Here is a 12,810-nt window from a genome sequence, read left to right on the forward strand (position 1 = left end):
CTTGGAGAACTTATTCTGGTTCGGTCCAGACCAGGGATCTTCACCTTCAGGCCTCGATGGCCGGCGTCCTGCAACCTTCAACCCCTGAGTCCCATCATGAGGTCAAAGTTCAGCAGGACTCTGGAGAACCTGACTGCGTCCTGAGGGACAATTCATCACTTCATTCAGGAGTTGAAGCAGAAACATCTAAAGGCTGCAGGACACCGAACCTGGAGGCCTGGATCTGAAGAGTCCTGGTCTACAAGCTGCTATGCTGCCTTCTGGCTACCTGCATGTTGCCATGACAACAGCTCAGCCAATCACCAACAAGCAGACGTTGCGGTCCATCTACCTGCTGACATCCCAGCAGAGGATGGACAGCAGAGACAGAGGACGGCTGGAGACGAGGACCAGATGTTTGCTGCAGTGAGACACAGGCCTCCTTTACCACTGATCACATCTGATCATTATTGATCATCAGAAACACGATGGATTATCTCTGAATCAGCTCTAAAGTTTCTGATCAGTGACCTGATGAAGCGTCTCTGAGGCTCCAACCGACTGACAGACTGAAGAGACGGTTCTTCTCTGACCCGGTCCAACAGAACCACAGCTTCAGGACAAAGCTGAGCTGGAGGAACCGGCTGCTGCTGCCAGTTTAATTCATGTTACAGTTTCTGGTTATGAAACAAAACTGGTCTGGTTCTGGTTCTGGTTTTACTCTGGAGGAACTTTTCATTATTAATGTGAAGAAGAAAAGAGAAATAAATCAATCGGATCATTTGAATCTTTTCAGAACAAACTGAAACATCGCCATCATTAATTATCATCATTTGACTTATTAACTTATTTTTGTTCATCAGTCCAAAACATTTTAAAGTGAAAAATAAAGATCAATTTTCTCAAAGTCTGAAAAGGAAAATAATTCATTTACAAAGCAAAAGATTTTATAAATTATATTCTGACATTTAGAGCAGATTGTTTTTAAAGAAAACAGAATAAATGTGAAGATAAATAAATATTAAAGTATCAGTTAAATATTTTATAGGATAAATAGAGAAAACAAACCTCAGACTCTTCACTTTACTGACTGAACTCTGCAGGATCTCAAACACATGATTCAGTCCAGAGTCTGTAATGTTTCCCTTTATGTAGATCTCACTTATTTCCAGTTCAGTCAGATGTTGGTTGGACTTCAGAGCTGAAGCCACAACTTCACATTCAGCCTCTCTGAGTTCACAGCCACCAAGTCTGTGATTAGAGAAGAAATAAAGTCAGTTCTGATTAAACCAGATAATCTATATGAACACATATGATAACATTGATATCATCTGATGAACATCTGGTCTTCACATCAATTTACTGAGTTTGATCATTTCATAACTAACATCCTGGTTCTGGTTCTGTTCAAAGATCCATTTAATAGAGAAGCTGAGCAACAGGTTCCAATAGTTCAGGCTTCATGTTCTCAGAACAACTGAAGGTTTTAGCGGCGGCCATCTTGGCTACCTGTTAGCAAACCTCCCTGTTTCTTCATGCTGAGCTCTGACTGCTGCAGCAACAATCTGGACCAGAAGCTCTTCATCACATGACTTTAAACAGGATTTTCATTGGAAGATGAAGGAACGGATGAAACCAGTGGAGCTGATATCCTAACAGACCCAACATGGTGGAGCGGATGGTGATGATCAGAAAATAGTTTCTATTCATCCATTTTCTAGACAAACTTCAGCTTCTCTAGTTTGTCTGTGGCTCATTACAGCTGCTGTAGTTTCTGAACGTTCAATAAACGACAGAATTGGACTAATTACCTCGTTCATTTGTGAGTATAAGTCATTCACAACAAACATCAAAGGACAAATATATTTCATTAAGTATTTAACAAACAAATCACTCATATGGTGATAATTATGTGGAATTAAATTAATTGTCTAATATGAAATATTAGTTTGGTTCTCTGGCATCTCGCTTTGAGCTCAGAGTCTGAGAGGCTTTTCCTCCATCAAACATGATATTTATATTTGTCTCTTATTTAGTGGAAATATTGATGAGATTTTCTCCAAAATGATAACCTTTTTCAATCTTTATAGCACCGCTGTTGAAAATGAGGCTCTAACATTCACAAATGACAGTGAAATAAAATCCAGTCCAACATCTGGTTTGAGGTGATTCCTCTGGATCCTGTTGGAGGAAAAATATCACAAGATTTTAACTCAACTCTTTGGTTCCTCCTATCAGTCTGTAGTTTCTCATATTGAGGTCAAAGTTCAGATCTACCATGACTGATTGATTCCTGCTGGCCTCAGGTTTACAACCAGCTTCTGACTGAGGAACCAGTAACCTCCTCCCAGTGTCAGAATCTCACTGAGGAAGAAACTGCATCAGGTTTTCCATCACTTCCATATGTCTGCTATAACTGATGTATATCTGCATATAAAATAGTTTTATTTCCAGTTTCTGTGGGTGAGTGGTAGATCTCAGCCGGCTGGTGAGAGAAAAAGTAGATCCTGGTCTCCAACAGTTTGGTCAGCTGCTCTAGAGTGATGCAGCTCATGTCTCTCCAGGTCTTTATGGACATTAACAGCTTCATAAAGGCTGCAGATGAAGAGCTGATGAGGAAAATGGTTCCAGCTCTGGAAGCAGATTCTCAGAGCTTTGGGAGGATCTGACAGAAACCAGGACTCCTCCAGAAATGACTTTTTATGAAGCAGAAAATAATCACTAATTTATTTATTTAACCTTCATTTCAGCAGGAAAATCCCACTGAGACTGAAAATCTGTTTTGCAACAGAATCCTGACCAAGACTGGCAGCAGACAGAGGTTACAGAACCATCCATTCATGTTGCTCTCATTTATAAACTCAGAGGAAACTAGTGGGCAGAAGAAAAGTTGGTTCATAAAGTTTCCAACTAGATTAAAGGGCAACAACTTTGATGCAGGAGTTTATTTTAATGGTCCAAGTTTCCATCAAACCTAAACAGGGATTTTATAAAAAAAGAGCCAAAGATCCAAAGATGTGAATTATGGGGAAGCGGCCCAATGAGTGAAAGTTAAAAATGTGTCTGATTGATTGAATTTGTCAGAAAAAACAGTTTTATAGAATTAAATACATGAAGACTGATAAAAAGTGGAATATTTATAAAAACCTCTAAATATTAAAAGCTGCAGCAATGCTGTCCTGTAGCAGCTGAATGTTTAGATGATTGAAATCGTCCAAAGAATGAAGGAAGTAAAGGCCAAAGACGACCAGAAGCAATTTGAGCTACGAAGAAGAAACAGAGCAACAATGTAAACAATGAATGCTGCATTCACACAATGAATGCTGCATTCACACAGCATTCATTATGTGAATGAATACAATGAACACATCTGGACCAGTTTTTCAGTAACGAGTTGCTTTTTTAAATCCAGTAATCAGACTAAAGTTACTTCTACGTGTCTTGGGGAGCGACCGCCGTTTCTATGCAACAGTATCAGCAGCGACACAAACGTAAACAATGGAGGAAGATGAACATTTTGTTGATGGAAAATCAGGAACTATTGAGTTTCTGTCACCAAGTCAGATTATTATAAACGGCTCTGGACTTGTTTTTTCTAAAGTCACTTGGAAAACTAATGAGTCGCTGGTTGCAGTTTTTTGGGTTTGTTTCTGAACGTGAAGTTTCTCATTTGGGTTTGGAAATAAGCAGAAACGCATAATAAACCCCAGAATCTATCTGGCATCCAGGTAGTTTTAGTCAGACTCTCCATCATTTCCCAGATGATCCGTCCTGCTGTGTCTTTGTTAATGTCAAGTTAATATTTGCTGTGAATGACGTCGAGCTTCACGTTGAGCTCCAGAAAACTGCAAACATCGAGACTAATATGAACAGCAATAAAGGTGAAAACAGTCATGAATGAACGAGTCTGTAAAGTTGTGCAACTAAACGCCATTATAATCATTAATATTAAGATAAATGTCACTAATCTGTGCAGAAGGTGATCTGAGCTGTGGAGCAGCAGGAGAAGCTCTGTGTAACCCACGTGACCGCCATGGCCCACCCACCTGCCCTTTAAGTCGTCCCTTTAACTTCTGGGACCCTCATGTGTATTTCCGGGTTTTCCACTGTGCTGCTGCTCACTGTTGGTTGTGGCGTCGGTTGTTAATAAAACAATCTCAAACCTCCAACTCGACTCATCACTGAACAAATTCATCCCTAAAACTCGAGGATCTGCGGTGAGTTAAGTACCATCTGAACTTGATGTTGTACCTGTAATACTAGCGCCGCTAATATATCTGCTGAAATTCTCACCAGGCTGGGCTTTGTTGACGCCTGGTTTACCTTCTGATGAGAACAAGTTAACATTGCATCCACCTCCTCAGACAATCTGTTACTCGACGGTGAGTAAATATCATTCATATATATGATGGGGCGTTATTTCCGCAGTGCGCCGCCAGTTAGCATTAGCTACCAACTCGACAATTAGTTGCCACATCAGTTCAGTCCACTTGCTAATTACTTACTTAATAAAAAGTCACATTGTTAAAGCCGAATTAAAGGCCACACCTTTAATATTTAAAGGCTTCCCTTTCAACTTTAGATTTGATTATTTTTCATGATTTCTTTGGTTATTGTTGTATTCCATGCTGGTGCATCTATGAAGTCTGGTACCTAATATGATTTTGTTTGTAGCTACTTTGATCAATCACATTCTTAAAGTTGATTGATTTGATTTATTATTAGCTATTGTAGCGACTGCTAATTACTTTGAGAAATTTTGAACTTGAATTATGAAGTGCACTTTTCTTTTTAAAAGGACTTTTTTTTCTTATTTTTTATAAAATATGAAGTGGTTGTCAATGCATAGCAGTATGTATTTGTTTTTTCCCATTTAGCTTATATAAATATAACATTTATATATGAACTTAATGTATGTTTTCTGGCCTTTTAGGTCAGGTTTTTTTTCTCCCCCTTCATCGACTTGCTTGATGACGGAGGATGGCGGGCTACCCACACACCATCTGGTGGTAGGAAAAAGAAAGACACTCTCCACACAGGAAAACCAAACGACACTCTCCACACAGGAAAACCAAACGACACTTTTCACACAGGAAAACCAAACAATACTTTCCATACAGGAAACAAAATAAACTTTAAGGGAGTATCCAAAGGAAAAGAACAATTCTCCCGTTGCTCTTGGACTTCTTTTGAACTACATTTGGTTTTGAAGTATTATTGATCATTATTTCTTTGTTGGGTTGTTTTTTTCCCCCTCTCCTTGTTTCTTTTGAACAATTTATTTTTGTTTAGTTTTTGCTGTTATTATTATTATTATTGTCATTATTATTATTTCCACTGCAATAAATAGCAATATAAACAAAGCTTTTTGCATCAGTTGCATCAATTATCCACCCAATCATGACTCCATGCCGTGCCTACTTCTGATTTTACAAAGTGGTTAACACTAAACCTTGCAGTCAGACCTGCGCATTTAATAAGAGCGTTACATCTGTGAGCTATGACAGCAAACACAGGGCCAGGAGGCTGGGGCAGGGAGGGGGGCTAAAATACTATTTAGAGTTTTCAGACAATATAGAAACACACAAAGATTACTACAGTTTTTTGTGCTGTTGTAACCATTTAACAATCTGCCCTTCATTTCAACCCTATAAGTGGAAACACATTGTTGATATTACTATTACAAAATAACTTGCAATTAAGTTTTGGCAAAGCTTAATGTAACTTTCACAGGTGGTGGAGCGTTGTTGTTAGCAGCTGCTGAAAGTAACTAAAAAAGTTATTTTTAATGTAACTTAGTTACTTTCCAAATCAGGTAATCAGTAATCCGATTAAAGTTACTTTTCCAAAGTCACTATGCCATCACTGATCTGGACTCACCGAGCCTTTCTGCAGTTCCTCACAGCTGGAACCAGTCTCAGTCGGCCCGATTCTGATGTGTTGTACTTCTCCAGGTCCAACTCATCCAGAACCTCTGACATCTGCAGCATGAAGGCCAGAGCTGAACACTGGATCTCTGAGAGCTTCTTCCCTGATTCCAGGAGCTGCTGGATCTCCTGAAACACTGAGAGGTCGTTCATCTCCACCAGACAGTGGAAAATGTTGATGCTTCTGTCAGGAGAGATTTCATCAGAGTTCATCTTCTTCAGATTGTTGATGATTCTCTGGATAGTTCTTGGACTGATCTCTGTCTGACCCAGCAGGCCTCCTAACAGGCTCTGGTTGGACTCCAGAGTGAGACCATGAAGGAAACGAACAAACAAGTCCAGGTGGCCTTTTTTACTGCTGAAGGATTTAGACATGACTCTGTTCATGAATCCCTCCAGAGATGTTTCACTGTCATATCTCTCCCTGTCATAGACACTGAAATCCTCATCACGGATGAGGATTTCATCACGGATGATGAAATCATCATTCTCCTCTTTCCCCAGGAACTTCTTCATCACCTCTGTTTTCCTGCTGGTGAAACAGTGGAACATATAAACTGCAGCCAGAAACTCCTGGATGCTCAGGTGAACAAAGCAGTAAACTGGTTTCTGGAAGATCAGACTCTCTCTTTTGAAGATCTCTGTACAAACTCCTGAGTACACTGAGGCCTCTGTGACATCCAGACCACACTGCTCCAGGTCTTCTTGGTAGAACATGATGTTTCCTTTCTCCAGATGTTCCAACGCCAGTCTCCCCAGCTTCAGAAGAACTTCCCTGTCAGCCTCCATCAGCTCCTGTGGACTTGTCTCATGTCCTCCATGGTACTTGTTCTTCTTCCTCTTTGTCTGGACCAGCAGGAAGTGTGAGTACATGTCAGTCATGGTCTTGGGCAGCTCTCCTCTCTGCTCTGAGGTCAACATGTTCTCCAGAACCGTAGCAGTGATCCAGCAGAAGACTGGGATTCCACACATGATGTGGAGGCTCCTGCAGGTCTGGATGTGGGAGATAATTCTGCTGGACAGCTCTTCATCACCGAACCTCCTCCTGAAGTACTCCTCCTTCTGGGCATCGGCGAAGCCTCGTACTTCTGTTGCCCTGGAAACACATGAAGGAGGGATCTGATTGCCCGCTGCACGTCTGGTAGTTATCCAGATGAGAGCCGAGGGAAGCAGGTTCCCCCTAATGAGGTTTGTCAGCAGAACGTTGACTGATGACGTCTGTGTGACGTCAGAAACCAGCTGCCTGCTGTTGAAGTCCAGTGAAAGTCTGCTTTCATCCAGGCCATCAAAGATGAAGAGCAGTTTGCATTTATCCAGCTGCTCTGCTGGGAGCTTCTGGAGTGTTGGATGGAAAACATGGAGCATTGAGAGAAGACTGTGCTGCTGATCTCTGATCAGGTTCAGCTCCCTGAACGATAGCAGAACCACCACACTGACATCCTGGTTCTCCAAGCCCTCGGCCCAGTCCAGAGTGAACTTCTGCACCGAGAAAGTTTTTCCAACACCAGCGACGCCGTTAGTCAGAACCACTCTGATGGCTCCATGTTGGTCAGGGAAGGATTTAAAGATGTCATGGCACCTGATTGGAGAGTCATGGAGGTTCTGGATCTTGGAAGCTCTCTCCAGCTGCTTCACCTCATGTTGGGTATTAACCTCTTCACTCTGACCCTCTGTGATGTAGAGATCAGTGTAGATCTTGTTGAGGAGGGTTCTACTTCCTGTTTCATCACTTCCTTCAGTCACACATTCACATCTCCTCAGACTGATCTTATGTTCCTCTAGAAGCTGCTGCAGACCATCATCTGCTGAAACAGAAGAAACAACTGAATTAATAACATGACTTGGTGTTTAAGTTGGAACAAAACCATTTGGTGCAGATTAGAAAGTTTTATACGGTCTCTGACGTCACATGATCTGATGTTAAATGATCGGATCCATTCTCTGAAACAGAATGTTGTTCTGTTGTCAGACAGAATATTTCTGTCTCTGTTTTGTGACCAGAATTTGTTCTGTCAGGATCTGATTCACAAAGCAGAGCAGATAAAAAAAACTTACAGAAACATTTCTATTAAATGCTTTAAGCAACATGAACTCTTCCTCATCATGTCACCATGTCCTCATTTTACTGTTTCTATCTGAGCTTCTCCCACAAACATCAGCTTTAGAAGAGGCAGAGAAAGAATAATGTTTTCTCCTTTCCCAGCCTAAATTAAGGAAATCTAGAGAAAAACCTTTTAACCAAAGAAACTGCTTGTTTATCTGATAATGTTCACATTTAAAATGGTTTTTCGCCATCAGATCTCTGGATCAGATGATTTTAAAGAAACATTATGGTTTAAAAATGAAAATGAATTTAGAATTATTAAATAATTTACATGGAAACATATAAACTTTAATCTGTGTTATATTATCAGAGTAAATAAAGGTTTCTGTCTCAGACTTTCCTTCCCTCTTTCTGTAAAAGCAGCAGGTTGCTTTTTCCACCTTCTTGCCTCCATTCACTGCAGGAGCCAAATATGTGATATATTCCCTCCTTGGTCACTAGATGGCGCTGCAGGCTCAAGAATCTGAGTCAGGGGGCAACAGGTAGCAGGCAGGTGTTGAACTCAGAAGAGCAACAAGTTTTTTGAGCGCTGTGTGATCACTGTTGTTGTTTCCTTTTGGAGTTTCTGATTCTGTTATTCATCTAGTCAGAGTTGAATAAAGTGGTGAATTTCTATAAAGATCCTGGGACTGACTTTTACCACCATAACAGGTTAGGGTTGCCACCTTTCAGAAAATAAGGGACGCTCCCCGCGGCGCATCGTCCTACTGACATGGGGCGGGACGGCCGCTTCAGTGATAGACAATATTTTATCGCAATGTTTTAAAAAAGTGATCCATAGAGCAATCGTTCATACTTAGAGTACTCCAAAATTGTACTCCAACCAGAGCAGCACACCTTAAACATATATAATTAAGCAAGTGTAAAAAGTATTTGGTAAACTGCTCAAGCACTGAGTTACTGATCATAACAAATAACAAAAATGTGTCCTCAGACAGCCAAAAGTATAAAAGTTATGTGAAAACTCTGGTACTGTAAAGAATATTACTGAAATATTTATAGAAATAAATAGTTAGGCTTGGAGGCTGGTTCTAGACCAAATTTACCACAGGAGTCAGGATAGTCAGTGTTATTTCATGGGGACAGTTAAAAAAGAATGAAAAAAAAATCAGAGCAACATTTCATCATTTGATATAATAAATAAGCCAAAGAGCCACTTGTGTCTCCAGAGATTCAGGTTGCAGATCCTGATCTAGCAGATGGAAACTATGATCCTATATAGAATCTAAAAGTGCAGCACTATTATTTTAAATTCATTGTTAAAGTAAAATTGTGAAGATTAAAAAAATCCACCTCTGAATATTAACATAAGACATTTATTTAGCATAATTTATTCTGTCCCCCGTTGGCCCCCATCTAGATCCGCCCCTGGGCTGCAGGTCTGTGTCTGACATTAATAATACATTAAATGACCACTGAATTAATAAAATATGTCAACATTTCTTAATAAACAGAAAACCCTAACAAATGTTTTAAAGTAGGAAATATTGATGTATTTACTGTTAATCTCTTAATATGATTTGTTCTTTAAATGGTAATTTGTATTATTTTGGCTGATATTATACATTAAATAAGCAAATAATTGATTATTTTATAATCAAACCATAACAGTCTACTAAAACCACAATAAGAAACTTAATCATAGCAAAATGTTCTGAACCATATCAGCCTCAGGAGACGATTGAGGATGAAGAGATGCTGATTTCTGTTTCTTTAGGTTCTAACCGGGTCTGCTGTGTTCTGGTCCTGATCTATTTTGTCCATCAGCAAACTGCGCCACGACGGACACATTTGTTTTAATTGACTTTATTTATCCTCACTAACATGTTCAGCCTGGGATTTGAGTTTTCCTTCTCACATCTGTATCTTTACGAGAGGTTTTACTTCTAAGGGCGGAGAATCGGGTCGAGGACGTTTTAAAACCGGGGTGTCGAAAGTCGGTCCTGGAGGCCAGGTGTTACAGGTGTTAGTGGTGTTACTGGTGTTACTGGTGTTACTGGTGTTACAGGTGTTACAGGTGTTACAGGTGTTATGCTGAGAAACGCAGGCCTGCAGAGAATTGCATGCCCTGTCACAGGAGCATCGCTCTAAACTCTCGCATATTGATGAGAAAACGGACTGAAATATGACCGAAGAGGAAACTTTTGAAGATATTCGTAATATTATCACGTTTGTTAACCATGTCAGCCCTAAAACGGTGGGTTTTATTTCACAGATTAACTGAAAAAAATACGGTTTTTACACCTTTATTGAGACACGAGTCGAATGTTTTTCAGTCACTGTCTGATGAAAATGTTTTCCACAGATGGTTTGAAATCCCCACTTTTTCTTTTAACACCATAATAGCTTAAAGCAGTGCTTCCCAAACTTTTTCTCCTGTGTCCCCCCAGTGGTTTCCAAACATATTCTGGGCCCCCCCTATGGATTACAATAGGGAGGGTTAGACTTTGTGGAGGGTAGAGAGATTCTTAGAGACTCACTGTTATACCTTTTATTTTTAAAAGGTTTTGTTGGCTCTAGTTGCCTTTATTTGAAGGCAGTTTGACAGGAGAGAGGGTAATGAGAGACGGGGAAGACATGCGCCAAATGTCACCAGGCCGGGAATTGAACCTGCAACCACTGCCATGAGGACTAAGGCTTCAATACATGGGTCGTCCCAAGCCCCTGTGCCACCACAGCAGCCCCCCAACTCACTGTTATGCTTTAAAGATACAGACTGCAACTGGCTAGTGGAAATGTTCAGATCATGGTGGTGAGTCTGGTTAGAACTCCAAAGAAAGGCAGAGTGGCGCTCCAGTGGGTTTAACTTGCTATTTATTTCTTAATTTGACGTAACTGTGTGGTTCTAGAAAAGATAAATAATAATACAGCATCAGTGTCTGAAAGGCCCCACAGTTTGGGAACCTCTGGTCTAGTCTATTAATGTAGGAGGGGATGCATTTTAATTTCTGAGCCTGCCAATATTTGCATCCCCTGTCTGTTGTCCTGTTGAAATGAAACTTATAGCAGAAACTCAGAGAACGAGTGTCATTATGTAGAAAAGGTGAAATTCCTCTTAACTCTTTATTTCTTCAAGTTAACAGGGGGATGCATTTTATGGCAATATGGATTTTGAGCCTGCTGATATCTGCATGCCCCGTTTTTCAGCTCAAAACTGTGGTACAGATATGAAAGTCTCTTTGGTAGCTCAGAGGATGTGTGTCATTGTCTAGAACATTTCATAAAACACATTAATATCCAAAATCTTCAAATTGCAGGACATGCATTTTCTGCCAAGGGACATTTGGAGGCGGCTGGTGACCTTCCTCTCCTGTCACTGGACTATTTGATCTTATGCATTCATTGTTTCACAACACAGTAAGAAATATTCATAAAGAACCCACTTTACTCAAATCTAACTCTTGAAGTAGTTCACATTCATCAATCTGTTCTTGACACAATGATGGTGGAACCATTTATTGCTGTTTGACCCTTTGTTGTGACACAATGAATTCATAAGATCAATAAAAACAGGGCATGCAGATATCGGCAGATCATAATTTGCTGTGCCAAAAAAATGAATCCCCTGGTAACTCAGCCAAATAGAGAGTGAAGAGGGATTTCACTTTTCTACATAATCAAACTTGTTTTCTGAGCTGCTGCTATGGAGTTTCATATCAATAGGACAATATTTGGGGAAAATAAAGAGGGCATGCAAATATTGGCAGGCTCAAAATCCATATTGCCATAAAATGCATCCCCCTGCTAAAATGAAGAAATAAAGAGTTAAGAAGGATTTCACCTTTTCTACATAATGACACTTGTTCTCTGAGTTTCTGCTATAAGTTTCATTTCAACAGGACAACAGACAGGGCATGGGCGTAGGTTTGGGTAGGGACGGTAGGGACATGTCCCGACCAATATTCACGGGATATGAAAAAGTCCCGACCAATTTTTGCCATATTGGCTCAAAGAACGTGGATCTACGATCTTTGATTAGCAGCAACAGGCGGTGCGGAACGGAAGCTTCTTAGTTTGACATTTATTATGAGCCTCCGAGACCGTGTCGGGGGGGTGGGGGGAGGGGGAGTCAGTTGAATCGTCGGACGTTCTTTGATTAGCTGCAAAAGGAGGCGGCTAGCTGGGCACACGCGTCTCCTTCTGAGTCTCCGAGACCATGTCACCACCAAAAGAGAAAAGGACAGACATTAGAAGTTATTTCGCTACGTCGGCTGTAAGTAGTGAGTGGACCCATAAGTTAGATATCTATCACGCAACGCATTTGTTGTAAAGTCCGGTGTTTAGTAAGGTCAGCAGCACTGAATGTGAGGTAGAATAGGTCTGTTAATTATGTAATATTTTTTCTTTTTTCTTTTATTATTGATTTCTCCTTATCTGCAATTGTGTTTGCTGTATCCAGAGGATATTTCTTTTGATCTTACTTGTAACGTTTGCTGAATTTTGTAAAGGAAAAAGTAAAGTGTTCTTGAACTGATCTGCTGAGTATGACTGTATCTGGTTGTATACACAAGATGTATGATATGGTTATGGTTGGGGGGAGGGGTTATTGAGCCAATGTGGGTTCCCCCCCCCTTCTCAAAAATGTTCGGTGCTCTTGGGCATTTCACTGTGCTGCCGGGGGGGAGGGGGGGTGTCAAGGTCCCCACCAAGGTCCCCACCAAAACTTAGACCGAACCTACGCCCTTGGTTGTTTACAATAAATAAGGGTTCTAAAATAAAATAAAATCAACACTTCAAATGATTCATTTATGTTTTCGCATCCCCTGGTTGTGTTAATCCATTTGAGGAGCCATGACGACG

The 12,810-nt window shown here is 40.5% G+C and overlaps 1 protein-coding gene and 1 long non-coding RNA gene across 2 annotated transcripts in view; one reads left to right on the plus strand and one right to left on the minus strand.

Annotated features, from left to right (window-relative positions):
• The window catches only part of LOC106938630 (protein NLRC3-like), a 20,043-nt gene extending 12,074 nt beyond the window's left edge, over positions 1–7,969 (minus strand). Inside the window, exons 1-4 of the mRNA XM_015020749.1 lie at positions 7,962–7,969; positions 5,860–7,746; positions 1,048–1,230; positions 332–400 (exon numbers count right to left, since the gene is read on the minus strand). Coding sequence (XP_014876235.1) covers positions 332–400; positions 1,048–1,230; positions 5,860–7,746; positions 7,962–7,969 — 2,147 coding nt within the window. The remainder of the gene's footprint in view (positions 1–331; positions 401–1,047; positions 1,231–5,859; positions 7,747–7,961) is intronic.
• Positions 2,747–5,064, plus strand: LOC106938631 (uncharacterized). The gene is made up of 3 exons (XR_001422665.1): positions 2,747–4,196; positions 4,276–4,361; positions 4,913–5,064. It is a non-coding gene; the product is annotated as an uncharacterized LOC106938631 (long non-coding RNA).
• Positions 7,970–12,810: the final 4,841 nt, after the last annotated feature.

This window comes from Poecilia latipinna, unplaced genomic scaffold (assembly GCF_001443285.1).
Source record: "Poecilia latipinna isolate Pla-1442-1.1 unplaced genomic scaffold, P_latipinna-1.0 Scaffold2647, whole genome shotgun sequence".
Taxonomy (NCBI): domain Eukaryota; kingdom Metazoa; phylum Chordata; class Actinopteri; order Cyprinodontiformes; family Poeciliidae; genus Poecilia; species Poecilia latipinna.